We start from the raw sequence: 17,067 nt of genomic DNA on the forward strand, positions 1-17,067 counted from the left end.
AAATGCCAGGAAAATGTAACCCACCTGACTGCACTGTGCCAGCTGTAAAGTTTGGTGGAGGAGGGATAATGATATAGGGTTGTTTTTCAGGGGTTGGCCTAGAACCCTTAGTTCCAGTGAAGGGAAATCTGAAATCTTCAGCATAACAAGACATTTTGGACAATTCTATGCTTCCAACTTTGTGGGAACAGTTTGGGGAAGAACCTTTTCTGTTTCTGAATGACTTTGAGCCCCAGTGCACAAAGCAAGGTCCATAAAGGCCTGGATGGTTTAGTGTGGTGTGTGAGAACCTGACTGGCCCTCACAGAGCCCTGACCTCAACCCCATTGAGTACTTATGGGATGAACTTGAAGAGAGATTGCGAGCCAGGCCCTCTCGTCCAACATCAGTGTCTGACCTCACAAATACTCTTCTGGATAAATGGGCAAAAATTCCCACAGACACTCCAAAGTCTTGTCAGAAGCTTCCCAGAAGAGTGGAAGCTGTTAGAGCTGCAAAGGGGGGACCAACTCCGTATTAATGCCTATGGATTTAGAATGGGATGTCATAAAAGCTCCTGTAGGGTGTAATGTGTAGGTGTCCCAACACTTTTGTGTATTATACTCATTTTCAGTGCTTATAATTTTGGAAGCTTGTAAATGGAAATGGAAACACATTTATTTTCTCATGATGTACATCTATTCACCTTCTGAAAACGCTGTATGCGTTGAATGTTAGTGCTCCTGTGTCTTTAAGCCCCCCTCCCTATGAGCCCAGTGTACACTTATTGATCAGCTCACCCACTCTGTTCTGATTGGTCAACTGTCAGAGCGGTTCTGCCCCTACACATTCTGACCCTGTCTTGCAGTGTGCAGATAGACTTTTCTCTCCTGAGCTGCTGTAAACCTCACTGTGGCCTTTTGTTTTAAATGGCGTCTGTTCTGCCGTATTAGTTTGAGTTAGAGTCCGACCTGGAAAGTCAGGTCAGCATCTTCTCAACTTGGCTTGATGTGTGTTGTGTGAGGACATGCCAAGCTGCCAAGAGGTGGGCAGTAACAATTGTGTTATGAGATGACATCACCATGTACACTAAAAACTGTAAAAGCATAATAGGTCCCCTTTCAATAATGAGGCAAAACAATGGTTGGTTAGACTGTATAGCAAGTGCGTTACCTGGCTAGCATGATAGCTAATGCAGCTGAAAATGTAGTAAATATTATATAATGTAAATATTATTTTGTAACTTACTAAAACTTCTTCTATATAGTTCTGACAAACTGTTGTGCTAGCACAATAATTTGTTCTGTGGCTGAACTGACAACTACCTTAGACTGCGTAGTGAACATAGCTACACGTCCACTGAATTTAGTAGGAAATAAAGCCACAGATTGAGCGTTAAAGAATTTTACTGGACTCGAACGGCACTGCGGAGTTTGCCTGTTCTCCTCGCGTCTGCGTGGGTTTCCTCCGGGTACTCCGGTTTCCTCCCACAGTCCAAAAACATGCAGTTAAGCTAATTGGACATGCTAAATTGCCCCTAGGTGTGAGTGTGTGTGAGAATGTGTATGTATGTCTGCCCTGCGATGGACTGGCGACCTGTCCAGGGTGTATCCTGCCTTCCGCCCAATGACAGCTGGGATAGGCTCCAGCACCCCACCGCGACCCAGAAGTATAAGCGGTTTAGATGATGTATGTATGTATGTATGTATGTATGTATGTATCTATGAATGGCACTGCAGTAATGGCTGCGCTTCACTGTAGCAAAACTGAAAGGCCGAATCACACATGTAAGGTTAAAAATGAAAGGTGTCGCTGTCTTGAGTCCCCATCTTTGCAGCACATTCATTTATGCAGTATCAGTTGTGACTATCGGGTGAAACCGTAGACAGCTATGACGCTTGGAAACCTCTTCTAAATATGTTCAATGCAATACCCAAAATGGCTTAATTTAACATGATGATATATCATCATTTCGCCCACTCCTACAAAGACGTCCAAGATAAAAACTCATCAGCTCCCGCTGTACATTAAGCCCTCATTTAGTGCTCTGCGAATCCATCTCTCTGTGCTGACCACTTGCTCCAGATTAGCTGCAGTCTTATTCCAGCATGCCCTCAGCGACGGTGCTGACCATTCAGAAGAAAATGGGAAAAATGGAATTATTTTAATGGTGATTTCAAGTGGTAAATTGGTTGAGTTTGAAATTGGCCATGCCTAGAGCGGTTCTTAAAACGTAAACTGACCACTCTTTTTCCTTCTCACAGGGACCATCGTGTTGGGACGACGTCCTTCTCCCAGATCGGATTCACGGCGTATGTCAGTCGCAGGACTGTGATGGCCGAGTGGCGGTGAGAGAGCAGCTGCCCTCTGTTATCACAAAGAGCCAGGAATGCGGGAAAGCATTTTAAGTGTGGGATGCTGAAATTTTAAGCAGCAGAGACATACTGCGCACGGTGACGTCACACTAAGTAATACACAAAATAAGATTTTCTTTTCCGTTGAACTGAATAGTCTGAATAATTTCCTAAATGGAAATCGATACAATGGCAATATATGGATTTCAAATGTATGACATATATTAACATATATGGATATTCAATTTATATTTGTCACAGATGGACATATGTGTAACATACACCGATCAGGCATAACATTATGTCCTTGTTTCTAAGCTCATTGTCCATTTTATCAGCTCCACTTACTATATAGGTGCACTTTGTAGTTCTACAGTTACAGACTGTAGTCCATCTGTTTCTCTGCATACTTTGTTATTCCCCTTTTAACCCTGTTCTTCAGTGGTCAGGACCCCCATGGACCCTCACAGAGCAGGTACTATTTGTGTGGTGGATCATTCTCAGCACTGCAGTAACATTGACGTGGTGATGGTGTGATAGTGTGTGTTGTGCTGGTATGAGTGGATCAGACACAGCAGTGCTGCTGGAGTTTTTAAACACCTCAGTGTCACTGCTGGACTGAGAATAGTCCACCAACCAAAAACATCCAGCCAACAGTGTCCTGTGGGCAGTGTCCTTTGACCACTGATGAAGGACTAGAGGATGACCAACACAATCTGTGCAGCAGCAGATGAGCTATCGTCAAGGTGGACTGACAAGGTAGGAGTGTCTAATAGAGTGGACAGTGAGTGGACACAGTGTTTAAAAACTCCAGCAGCACTGCTGTGTCTGATCCACTCAGACCAGCGCAATACACCACCACCACATCAGTGTTACTGCAGTGCTGAGAATGATCCACCACCCACATAGTACCTGCTCTGTGAGGGTCCATGGGGGTCCTGACCACTGAAGAACAGGGAAAAAGGAGAAACAGATGGACTACAGTCTGTAATTGTACAACTACAAAGTGCACCTATATAGTAAGTGGAGCTGATAAAATGGACAATGAGCGTAGAAACAAGGAGGTGGTCATTAAGTTATGCCTGATCGGTGTATATGCCAACTTATTTGAAATTGGCTATTTTTAAATATGGGAAATATATTTTAGCCATATATACATACATCATCTAAACCGCTTATCCTTCTGGGTCGCGGTGGGGTGCTGGAGCCTATCCCAGCTGTCATTGGGCGGAAGGCAGGATACACCCTGGACAGTTCGCCAGTCCATCGCAGGGCAGCAGACAGACATACACACACACACCAAGGGGCAATTTTAGCATGTCCAATTGGCCTGACTGCATGTTTTTGGACTGTGGGAGGAAACCCACACAGACACAGGGAGAACATGTAAACACCACACAGAAATGACCCTGGTCGCCCGGCCGGGAATCGAACCCAGGCCTCTTGCTGTGAGGCGACAGCGCTACCCACTGTGCCACCGTGCTGCCCTTAGCCATATATCAACATATATAAATATATATGTGTTACAATTATCTTTAACAATATATGCTAAACATTATTTCTGTATGGATGGCATGTAGTGCTTGTACTACACTTGTACTTCATGTTATATAATTTTTATTGCATTTATGTTGCTGATGTATTTAATTTTGAATTTTTGCTTTAAAAAAATGTTTGTATCAGACGTATATGTATGATCCATGTATCAGACATACGTATCAGACATAACAGAAATTGGATGAATCTTTTTTAATTACCCTGTATATCAGACAAACAGTATATAGGTATGATCCATATATCATGCATATGTGTTCACTCACCAACCAGGCACATACTACAATCCATGTATTATGCATATATGTACAATATTTGATACTTATCTGTGTGCATAACATGTTATGTACATATATTTTGAAACACATGGCTGACCCTTTATGATATATGTGCATGTATAGGGGCTAGTTGATACTGATAATGATAATGCAATTGCTACTAGGCAGGGAGAGACAACAATGCAGCTCAGTTGTACAGCAAAGACTGTGTCAACGACAAAATGCAACATGATATGCTAATACAGATTTTGAAAATATATAAACGAAACATTAAAATACAAAATGTACTCTATAGCAAGTGTACATAGGTTTTTACTGTGCACAGAATACAACATCTCAGAGCCCTTTTATTTTTTATAGCACTGTTATCAGGTACCGGGCAGTTAAAGAGTCCTGAAAGTAGAGGGTACTGCAACGTGCTCTTCACCTACACTTCCAGCATTACAGCAGAGAGCACCGTACCTTCTCAGCATCAGTGTCACTTAAATCCATACTGAATACATTCATTGATTTCTGTGTGAAAATCCTGTTTTCTGTGATTGTTTAGGAGTTTTATCTGAAGTGTGCGGCTCATCCCACCTGTGACAATGACACGTCGGTGGCACTGGACCTCATCATGCCTAACGTGAGGCGCGTCCCTTGCATCGCCTGCACTGATGTCCTGTGAGTGTCTCTCATGTTGTCTTTGATGCTTGGCTGGGTAGCAAATCGCTGCTCTCTGAAAAAAAAATTATATCTGAATTTTTGCCACTTTTCAGTTTTTCACAATTTCAAAATGCCTGTTTCTCTTTAAATTGTGTATAAATTTAATGATGAAGAGACCAAAAGAAATGGTCCAAAATGACCTAGAAAAAAGTCTGGTTACGTTACGATAAAAATTATTTATCTAATAATATAAAAAGTATTTTTTTTCTTTGCCTGTAAAATTATCTTGGAGATTTTATTTTTCGAGAAGCAGCAAAATGTTAGGAGGCGCTACCCATATTTGAAAAAATACATGGGCATGTATTTTTTATACCTGAGATACACTCCAAAAAAAAACTATTTGATATAGTATATAAACATTTATAAACTTTCAAAACATATCATTTGCTCCTCAGCCCATATAGAAAACCAACACGTGCATATATCCGCCTATTTAGCCTAAAGCAGTTTAGCTCCATTCACTCACACTAAAGTGATAAGGAGTGTTTCAGCTTGAAATACAGGGCAGACAATCAGATCCAAGCTCATTTACATATATCAGTTTAAAGGCACAGTAACAAAAACACCTTGTTTAATTCTAATGGACAAAGAGTGTTTGGAAAATAGTCTATTGAAATGAATTATGACTCTTTTGTGCTATATAAAACCAAATTTAGTGCTGTAAATGGACCTCAGGGGGAAAAATAAATGTAAGAATTTGTAGGATATGGTCTCGTTAAAACGTTTTTGTCCATATTCATTTTCAGATTTCAAAAACATTACATATTTATTTTTTCCCATAAGGGTAACAGTGTTCCTCTCAAGAAGTATATGTTAAAGTAAATATGTTAAATCTGTGTCTTTGTATGTCTTGATATAGACTTTTAGGAAAGTGAACATTCACCTTTGTTAGCCTGGTGCTAGGATAACAATGACAGTCCCTTAGACATGCCAGCAGAAATCAGCATTATCACAGTGGTGAAACAAAGGTGAAAAAACATTTCATTGACTCGCTTTTTCATTATCATTTGTGTGATTCAACAAAACTAAAGCAACTAAAGCAATATATTTGAGCTTTTAATGAAAATATTCCTTCTTCCAGTTACCACTAGCAGTGGCTAGTCATTTTCAGTCATTATTAGCAGTGTGCAAGAATATTCTAGAACAGGTTGGCAGGAATCGCTAATCTGGCTAACAGTGATATAAATTTACCAATTACACACCAGTTACCACTGGCGGCGGCTAGCATTTTCCAATCATTTTTAACATTGAAATAAAGGAAATGGTTTGACTGGAACTACTAATCTTACCAACAGTGAATAAAATCTGCCAGTTACCCATCAGTTAGCACTAGCGGTGACCAGTAATTTTGATTATTAGTAGCAGCGCTAGCATTTTTGTTTTAAATCACAAGGTGGCACGGTCACCAAAACACCAGCCTCAGTTCTGGCTAACTGATCTTCCATGGCTTAGACACATGAGCTTTGTGGCTGACTCACACAGAGACACCAGCTCAGGAACAAAGCTGCAGCACAGGAGCCTGAAGGAACAGGTGATTAGCGCGAACAACCTAACTGACGGCCAGAGCGCTTCAGTGGCTAAAATCCAGCTCCCGCTGCGTGGGCCCTGCAATCACCAGCTTCGTTCCCGTGTGTGGGGACTCGCTGAAGGTCAGCCATTAGCAGGGCGGTTCGGCAGAATTGTTCCCACCTTTCGCTCTGGGGGAGCGAGAGAGAGGGAGAGAGAAGGGCAAGAGCGAGCACAATAGAGCCCAATCACTGACACCCTCCATTCAAATCAAGGGCTGATTGAAGTGGCACAGCAATTGCCCTCCTGAGTGGGCCTTTGTTTTGCCTCCGTCCTCCACTTCCTGTCTCCTTCCTCCTCCTCTTCTGAGAGCTGCTGGCTTGGTTGGAAAAGGGCAGAGGCAAGGACACAGTCACGCTCTCCGAGCTCTGCGAGAAGAGGGGTCAAAGAGGTCAAACTCGCCGCCGGCAGGTTGACTTACGATCGAGTGTGTGCCGTGGAGAGCGTACACTTAATGGATGGGGAGTTCTTGAGAACTGCCGAGAAAATGATTGCAGAAGTCCACTGGTGAGGCTTCATATATGACAGGCTCTTTTGGGATACAAGTGCCGTTTCTGAGTGTTGTGGACTTGATTGGCAAAAAAATAAGCGGATTGAAAACAAAACAACAAGATAGAGACGTTACTGCTACCACCACACACAGACTCTCTGATCAGCGCTGGAATATACTATATAAATAAACTACCAAATACTGTGTATCAGAATATGATGTTTAAGTTTGCATTAATAGAGATAGTGAAGTTACTGGTGGTGTATGTGAAAAGAATATCTTACACTCCTAATATACAGTTGTATGCAAAGGTTTTGGTGCCCCTGGTCAGTACACGTCCTGTACAAGGAACACACTTCTGCACATTTTAGTGTTTAAAAATGTATTGTTTATTTGCTGAAACAAACACACACATATTGTCTAAACTGCTTATCCTTCTGGGTCACAGAGATGCTGGAGCCTATTTCAGTGGACGTTGGGCAGAAGGCAGTAAACACCCTGGACAGTTTGCCATTCCATAGCAGGACAGACACACAGCCATATACGCTCAAACACACTCACACCCAGGGCCAATTTAGCGTGTCCAAATGGACAGACTGCATGTCTTTGGACTGTGGGAGGAAGCCCACACAGACACGGGGAGAACATTCAAACTCTACACAGAAAGGACCCTGGTCACCTGGCCAGAGAATCTAACCCAGGCCCTTCTTGCTCTCCACCGTGCCGCCCTGAAAATTAAATTTTATGGCACATTTTATATTTTGTGTGTTACTTTTTCCAATGTGTTAAATTCAGCAAATAAATAGAAATCGTGCACTATACTTTGCAGTTAAATGTCATATTAAAGTTTGCTCCCTGTGTTAATTTATTTTTGCTTTGAAAATCAATAAAATGGGTAATTTGACCAGGAATATTCAAACTTTTGCAAACGACTGTAGTTTGTTTTGATTGTTACCTTATGCAGTATTGAATGACATTTTATTTCATTTTAATGGTTAGTTCTGTTCTTTCAAAAGTGTCTGAGAAGGATCTGGCTATTGGAAGCACCCAGCAACTGACACGGCAGTTAACTGTCAGGTCCTGAACGCTATGTGAAAAGAGCACAAAAGAGAATTTAGGGAGTGCCCATTTAGGTACAGCCGTGCACGTTCAAGCTAAAGTTATAAGGAGTGTCTCAGTCCAGTCTTCAGTTCAGTCCTGCTTTTTAATTGAGGCACAATACAGGGCAGCCAATCAGAATAGAACTCATTTACATATGTCAGTCTTAAAGTCATAGTCGCAAACCGATACAGCCGATATACATCGCCCAGCAGTACTCTGAATAACGACTGTGTCCTCTTTTGTTTCTCTCTCTCTCGCTCACACAGACACACACACACACACCTTTCTTTTGTACGGCTGATATCTAAACTAGATCGCCCTCCTGCCTATTTCCTCCAGCCCCTCTCTGCCCCGAAACATGCTTTTTCCTCCAGAGGCTCATCTGTCTTCAGCCGGCCTCAGGAGGCTGCAGCCAAAACACACACACACACACACACACACACACACACACACACTCATAAAATGTATCCTCCTGCATGCCAGTTGTAGACGTTTTACACACATAATCTCTCCCCTGATTCCAGTTCATTTACAGCTCACCCATGTGATTCCACTGTAATGAGCTCCTGTATGAGGGTTAATAGTAATAGTTGATGTGATGGCTCATCCGCTGCTCTGTGTTCCGTAGGTGTCCTGTGCTGGTGGCTCAGTGTGCCGAGCGTCATGTGATCTGTCTGGACTGCTTCCATCTGTACTGTGTGACCAGACTGAACGAGCGACAGTTCATCTTTGACCCAGTGGTGGGCTACTCTCTCCCCTGTGCTGGTAGGCATGTCCAGTATGTCTCCACTAGCGTGAATGAATTACTGTGTGTCTGTGTGTGTGTGCATGTTTGTTTTTGTACACATTCAGGACTAGAACCACCCTAATGCAGGAGCTAGTGGTGCGTGTAAAACCTGCCGGATTAGTTCATTATACCTACAAAATAAAAGTGAATAAGACAATGTTTGTTTGAAATGCCATACAAGTAACACCAAAGGCATACAAATTGGCTTAAAATGAATACGGGGAGTGAATACGCAGGACTGATTCCCTCTTTATAAGCTGGGGTCCACTGTATCTCTGATCTTCGTTTGAACTGTGTAAAAATACAATTCAAGACTCCTTTGCTCCCTTGAGACTTCGATATTACAACATATATAATATCTATATTTATATATGTATGTTATTTCTGAATATATAACAACAGTGATATATAATATGATGATTAAAGCAAATATGTTCCAATAACAACATACAGCTTCATCTACAGCTGCTGACAGAAACCAATCAGGTTAGCATAGGTCATTAATATGGCATGGGGCTCATGTACAGTGTCATACATGAAACTCATGATTTTATATATATATATATATATATATATATATATATATATATTATATATATATATATATATATATATATATACAGTTGTGCATGCTTATTGAACACCTTGGTAAAATGATGTTTTTTTTTATTTAAATAAGTTAACACATCAAGTTAACACACAAGTTGGCATACTTAAAAATGGACAAAAATGCTACTGAAGTGCCTGTGGCACCCACTGGTGGGGAATCTGAACTATTGTTGTGAAAATGATTATCTGTAGATGTCACAAAATGACCATTACAGTACAAACCTTTTAGTGGCTGCATGTTCCACCCTCGTTTCCTGTGACTGTAGCCTCTTGATCTCATACTGCTATGTAACATCTTGTTTTGCAGGGAACTGTATCTTTCCACTTATATATTATTGTTATATTATACCATTACTATTACTATTGTTACTATACTGCTTGTTGATTAATTCATAGTTCTCCTGTGAGCACTGTCCAGTGTAGTCTGCAGAAGGCATTTTCCAGTGCTAATGTTACTGATAATACTGATATTACCAGTATCAGGGGTGTTACAATGTCTACAACACACATATAGCTATTTTATTTACTGTCCAAAATGACCAGTGAGCCTACACATGTCTTTTAAGTTTTCATGCGTAGTAAAATAGTGGTAAATCTGAAAAAATACATATTTTTCTGGGTTATAGCCAGTAAATGCTTCAGACGTCTGGTTCCTATCACCACCACTCTGAATGACTTTGTTTACATCTTAACTGTTTAATTACGCATATTTTGTTTAAAAAATCAGTGCAATGTTCATGTACCACATATGTATGCCCCCTCTCTGGACTTTGTGTTAATAGAAGTGTGTGTGTGTGTGGTTGTGTTTGTTTGTGTGTACTTGTATGTGGCGTATGTGTGTCCTTGTGTGCTGCTGCTGTGCTTGGCAGTGATTGATGGTAGTGTGTTAGTAGCTGCAGGAGAGGAGGAGATGCTATCAGGGTGTTGTGTATACACACAAACACTCACACGCACACACACAAAGATACAAAAACACACTCGATGTGGCCCCTCACTGTGCCCCTGCCTGCCCACCACATCCGTTACTGCCACCCTGTAATGGGGCTCCTGAGAGAAACACTGACCCCCCGTCAGCCCGAGCATCCACCATATCTCTCTCTCTCGGTCTCTCGCGCTCTCTCTCTCTTTTTATCAGTTTGTTGCTCTGTCAAGCTCTTCTGTGGTCTCTTTCTCTTTCTCTGCCCTCAGAGCGTGTCGTACAGTTACAGTTGACTTTGTCTGCCAGAGGTTGATAGTGCAACCATATAAGCCTCGCGGGTTATCTCACTCGCAGTGATGTTTGCTCACATGTGGCCCGAAGTCTGTAATTTTTAGCACACGTGCGTGCTTGTGTGTATGTGTGTGCGGTTGTTGCGTCGGGCCTGCCGGTGACGTCGCGCGTTTGAGGCCATCTATCACTGTTTGTGCGGCTGCGGATGGGAGATTGCGGAGAAAGGTCAAGCTTCAGCCTCAAATGCCATTTCCACTTTTAAACAACTTTTAACAGTCCAAACCAAAGCGCTTGTCCAAAAGGCACGGATGAAAGAAGAGGAGCGGAGGTTGCAGGCTACGTCTGCTGCATATGAAATACAGATTGGCCCTGATAAACAGACCTGCAGGAGCTTAAGAAGCCTTTCCTTTCTCCCCGGAAATGCAGCAGCGCCGGGAAAAGAAACAGCCCTAACCTTCCTTTGAAATGAGCTTTAACACACACATCTATTACAAGCTGCCTTCAAAGCCGAGGAATCTCCGGTTAACATTTACACCCACCTTGATGCGTCCAGGTGATCGGGTTTAAACGTGAAGTCGATTTCTTGCATGCATGCTTTTGTTTACTCTTTTTCTTTTGATGTAATTCAGGGCGTGAATGCAGTCTGTGTAATTATTGGGACTTTATTCCGAAGCTTGCTGGGAAGATAGGGTGTTTTTTCATATCTGAGAATATAAAAAAAGTCTTTGTGGTCTATTTATAGGACATAAATAAGGGTGGAATTCAGTATGATAATTATCACGACAGTTGAGCCTCAATACTTCTATGATTTGAGTTTTTTATGTTTGACTCCAAAGTGAAGAGTGAGATTTATGTAATAAAGTTAACACTTTGTTCATCTCACTTCATTTTTTTAATGATGTAATACATAATTATGAAGTAGACAAGCAACATGCACTCAGTGTTCTTGTACATCTTTTCTGGAGCGATATACAATCCAACATTGGGGGTCTGCCTCAGGGAATCGTATTGGTATACTACATGGCCAAAAGTATGTGAACACTTCTTTTAATGACTATGTTTAACTGTTTCAGGAACACCCGTCGCCAAGATATGCATCAAATCAAATATTCAGCAAATGACAAACAGTAGAAGTAGAATAGGTTGTACTGAAGAGCTCAGCAACTTTCAACATTGCACTGTCGGAGGATTCCACGCTGGTCAGTTCATCAGATTTCTGCCCTGCTAGAGCTGGCCTAGTCAACTGTAAGTGCTGTTATTGTTAGTATTGTAAAAGGAAACATCTAATGACTAAAGCTCAGGTGCAAAGTGGTAGACCACACAAGCTCACAAAACAAGACCACCATGTGCCAAAGTTTGAAGTGCGTAAAACAAATCATCTTTACTAATTTCAAAACTGCCCCTGGAATCAAGGAGTGTGTTTACATGCACTCAATAATCCGATCATAATCGGATTTCTGCAGTTATCCAATTATTCCAATGGTCATGTAAACACCATGTGTGTGAAACAGATGGCTGTATCGGAAATAAGCAAGCAGCCTTGTGAGATGGCAGCAAAAGACTTTTGGAGAGACGCTGGAACCAACTATATTCTCAACGAAAGGATTTAAATATTCTTCATCTTCTAGATGATGTTTGTTCATTGAGTTTTACTTTATGTTACGTCGCGTCTTCTTCTGTGAGTTTATTGGCTGGTTGCAAAGCAGAAATCTGATTACTGTCTGACTCCTGTAGACCTGGAGTTTTCGCATTATCTGATTTCTCCATTGCATATAAACGCGTTGATCGGATCACTGACAAAAACTAATTTTTTCTGCAGTTATCAGATTATTAAGTCCATGTAAACTCACTCATTGACAGCACAAGAACTGTCAGATAGGGGATTCATGGATTTGGTTTCCATGACCGAGCAGGTACATGCAAATTCAGCATGCGTAATGCCAAGTGTCGGCTAGAGTGGCGTAAAGCGTACTGCCACTGGAGCAGTGAAATGCGAGAAGTGAAAGTGAAGTAATGAACCACACTTCAGCATGTGGCAGATTCGCGGATGAGCCTGAGTTTGGCAGATGCCAGCAGGACACTTTCTGTCTGAATGGACTATACCAGCTGAAAAGTTGGGTAGAGGAGGGATAATGGTCTGGGGCTGTTTCAGGGTTTAGGCTTGGCCGTTTAGTTCTAGTGAAGGGAAATCTTAATGCTACAGCATACAACGACATTTTAGAGAACTGTGAGCTTCCACCTTTGTGGCAACAGTTTGGGGAAGTCCTGTTTCTGTTCCAGCGAGGTTGATAAAGGAAAGCGTTGCTGAACTTGGTGTGGAAGAACTTGACTGGCCTGCACAGAGACCATAACCCAACTGAACACCTTTGAGATGAATTGTACCGCTGACTGTGAGGCATGGCACGTTCCAAAATCTAGTGGGAAGCCTTTCTAGAAGGGTAGACCAGCTCCTCATTAATGCTCTCACTTTTAGAATGAGATGTCTGACGAGCACACATGGATGTGATGTTTGGGTTTCCACATGCTAGTGATGTTCCTGATTCCTGCCTGGACTGGGACTACACTATTTAAAACCACTGCTGGACACCTTTCTCTCATAGAAAAGGGTAAACAGAGTTCTTTTCAATAAAAGTATCACAACATTATGATGCACCGGTGTAGATATGGGGGTCCTGGGGGGCCCAGATTTCTGACCGCTCCAAAAAAAAGGTGCTGAGGTCCATCCTTGTGCCTTTTTATCCAACTTAAATAAACAAAAGTGACTGCCAATAACCACAGAGAGGCCATGAGGTAGTTATAATTTTCTGGATGGTTATTTTGAAAAAATGAGTAAATTATCTTGTTATCTCAAGATAACAAAATTGTTAACTTAAAATAATGAGTTACTTATGTTGTTATCTCGAGATAACAAAAGTTATCTTGAGATAACCAGTTAATCATCTTGTGATCTCAAGATAATGAAGTCGTTATCTTGAGATAGAGTTTATTATCTTGTGATCTCAAGATAGTAGAGTTGTTATCTTGGGACAAAGAGATAATTATGTAGCGATCTCATGATAACAATGTTGTTATCATGAGATCAATGTTGTTATCTTGAGATAACAAGATAATTAACTTGTTATCTTAAGATAAAAATCCAGAAAAGTATACCAACAGCTCATGGCCTCTAGGGACTTCTGTAAAAAGTTATTTTGATCATCAACAATTTTTGGTGGCAGCTGTCACCATGGCAGCGTTTACCCGGCCGTGTGTGGCTTTCAGTTGCTTTTACTTATCCTCTTGTTTTCTGCAATACGACATGGAACAACGCTTGTTTCAACACCACCATGTTATTCTCCTGCTTGGCTGTTTTTGCAGACTGTGGGCTGTTCATGGGCTGTTTAATGAGCTATAGAGAGCTGGGTACGCAGTAAAGTGGGCTGTGGTAAAGAAATCAAAGTTCAGTACTGCAAAAAAAAACCGACAAGAAAATTGCCGTCTTCAACCATGTGCCTCAGACATCTACGCCCAGTGCTGTAAAAGGTAGGACTCTGGCTAATTAGCCCTTATCCAGCATAGTGTGCTGTCAGCTCTTATAGTAACTAGGCAGCTAAATGAGGTCAGCGTTTGTGTGCTGTGTTTAAACCTTGTTACTTTTTCCTGTGCGGCTATGATGGCTACAGTGAAGTAGGCTAGTTTGCTAGCTGGTGACTGTCAATAACACTATAGTAATAGTTGTGGGACTTAATGATTCCTAGCAGACCCAATAACCAACAACCAGGCCCCCCTAAAATGAAATTTTATCTACCTCACCATACACATTATGGTGTATCTTTTCTTTCACCCACCTTTAACGCTGAGTGCTTGTTGGCGCTACAGCTTCTGTAGCGTTTGAACTGACAGGTGTGTGATTGTGGGGTCTGTTTCGAGCGGTAATATAGGTCAGAGTAAATCTGTAGAGGGATACAGAGCTTGTCTGAGACCGGCTGTGCTCGCTACTCATCTCTCGCTCGTTTTTTCTTGGTCTCTCTATCTCTCCTCCCCTTCTCTTCTATAGTGTTCTTCATGCAAATTCATCAGTGCTCTTGTCACATTATTTACACATGAGTGCTATTGAACTGCTTCATTTGCATGAAGCTGAAACTACATGTAACCTAGTTGCATTGCAGAACTTAGTGAGTGAGATGCTGATTAACCCCTTAGACTGCAGGCTCATTATATGTTAATAACATAAGTTATTATTAAGTTATTAGTCATTAGACTAACTATTATATACTATTCTAATGTAACGACTAATGTAATTTATGAGAGGGGAGACTTGAATTGTCATGCATTTCTTATTCTCTCTCACCTCTGTCTCTATCTCTCTCTCCCCCCACTCTCTCTCTTGTTCTCTCTCTCCTCCTCTCTCCCCACTCCCTCTCTTTCCTCACTCTCTCTTTCTCTCTCTGCTCTCTTTTCTTTCTTTCTCCCTCTTTCTCTCACGCTCTCTCTCATTTCTTATTCTCTCACTTCTGTCTTTCTCTCTCTCGCTCTACCTCAATCTCTCTCTCTTTCGCTCACTCCCTCTCCTCCTCTCTGCCCAGTCTTCCCCTCGCCTCTCTGTCCCTTTCTGTCTTTCTCTCTTCCTCCACTCTCTCTTTCTCTTTCTTTCTCCCCATTCTTTTTCTCTTCCCCACTGACTTTTTCTTTCCCTCTTTCTCTTTTCCCTCCTTCTCCCTCTCACATTTCTTATTCTCTCTCTCACTTCTCTCTCTCTCTCTCTTTTACTCTCTCTCCACTTACTTACTTACTTCTCTCTCTTCTCCTCTCTCTCCACTCTCTCTTTCCTCACTCTCTCTTTCTCTCTCTTTCTCTCTCCCCATTGTTTTTTCCTCCCTCACTGACTCTTTCTTTTTCCTACTGTCTCTCTTTTTTTCCTTCTCCCCCCCTCTCTCTCCCACTCACACTCTTTCATTTCTTATTCTCTCGCTTCTGTCTTTCTCTGTTTCACTCTACCTCAATCTCTCTCTCTCTCACTCACTCTCTCTCCTCCTCTCTGCCCAGTCTCCCCCCTCTGTCTCTATCGCTCTCTCTCCCCACTCTCTCTTGTTCTCTCTCTCCTCCTCTCGCCCCACTCTCTCTCTTCCCTCACTCTCTCTTTCTCTTTTTTCTCCCCATTCTTTTTCTCTCCCCACTGACTCTCTCTTTCCCTCTCTGTCTCTCTTTTCTTTCCTTTTCTCTTTCTTTCTCTCCCACTCACACTCTCTCTCTTATTTCTTATTCTCTCTCACTTTGTCTTTCTCTCTCTAACTCTACCTCAATCTCTCTCTCTCTCTCAGTCACCCTCTCTCCTCCTCTCTGCCCTATCTATCTTTTTCCCCAACTCTCTCTCTCTGTCCCCCACTCACTCTTTTTCTTCTCTGTCTCTCTCTTTTCTCTCCTTCTCCCTCCCTCTCTCTCTCTCCCACCCACATTTTCTCTCATTTCTTATTCTCTCTCTCACTCTACCTCAATCTCTCTCTATCTCACTCACTCTCTTGCTCTCTCATTCACTCTCTCTCCTCCTCTCTGCCCCCGCTCTCTCTCTGTACCCCACTCACTCTTTCTTTCCCTCTCTGTCTCTCTCTCTCTCTCTCTCTCTCCCCCTCTCTCTCTCTCTCTCTCTCTCTCTCTCTCTCTCTCTCTCTGTCTCTCCCCCACACACACTGTCTCTCATTTGTTTCTTTCTCTCTTCTGTGTTTCTCTCACACTCCACCTCAATACCGCTGTCTCTCTCTCTCTCTCTCTCTCTCTCTCTCTCTCTCCGTCTTGTTTGTCAGATTTTGGAGGTTCTCACCTTAAGTCAGGTTTTGTCTTCATTTTTCACACCCTGTCTCCACAGCAGCATCATCACTGGCTTTCTTTTAATCTTCAATCTCATCATCAGGACCAATGAGCGTCGGCACTACACGTTCTAAGGGCCCTCTGAACACACACACACACTTGCACACCAGACCAGCGAGCTCCAGTTCTGGGCTTTCTGAACATATTTCTGTGAATGTGGCTCAGTCTGACCACGCTTGGCTGCATGTTGGTGCGCTAGTGCGTTTATCAGACAGCCGATATGTGCGGGGTTGCATGTTAAGGGGACCAAACCCGCCCGTTGGCCGGTGGAGGGCTAGATAAGGTGGAATTGCTGCTGCACCTGTTAGAGGCTTCCTTGACATTTTATCTGCACTGAAAAATATCCTTAAATACCGCTGACTGCCTGCAGCTGCTGCAGAAAACCAGCTACATAGTCAAAGCACTGCAGAAATGCCAGTCGCAGAGAAAAACATGTGTTTATGCTGTCAGTTAAGCCAGTGGAGGTGCAGGACTGGTGAGAATTAGTGCACTTTTAGGCTCATCTGTAGCTGATTAGTGCTCTCATGGGTATATGCATTCAGTTTAGAGAGATTATCTTGTAAATCCTCTGTGTGGCTGTGATTAATATT

At 42.3% G+C, this 17,067-nt stretch overlaps 1 protein-coding gene across 1 annotated transcript in view; it reads left to right on the forward strand.

The window, feature by feature from the left end:
* prkn (parkin RBR E3 ubiquitin protein ligase) overlaps nucleotides 1-17,067 on the forward strand; it is a 139,873-nt gene that overhangs the window by 69,258 nt on the left and 53,548 nt on the right. Inside the window, exons 5-7 of the mRNA XM_036573785.1 lie at nucleotides 2,244-2,327; nucleotides 4,713-4,828; nucleotides 8,656-8,792. Coding sequence (XP_036429678.1) covers nucleotides 2,244-2,327; nucleotides 4,713-4,828; nucleotides 8,656-8,792 — 337 coding nt within the window. The remainder of the gene's footprint in view (nucleotides 1-2,243; nucleotides 2,328-4,712; nucleotides 4,829-8,655; nucleotides 8,793-17,067) is intronic.

The sequence above is a fragment of the Colossoma macropomum genome, unplaced genomic scaffold (assembly GCF_904425465.1).
Source record: "Colossoma macropomum unplaced genomic scaffold, Colossoma_macropomum, whole genome shotgun sequence".
NCBI classification, from domain to species: domain Eukaryota; kingdom Metazoa; phylum Chordata; class Actinopteri; order Characiformes; family Serrasalmidae; genus Colossoma; species Colossoma macropomum.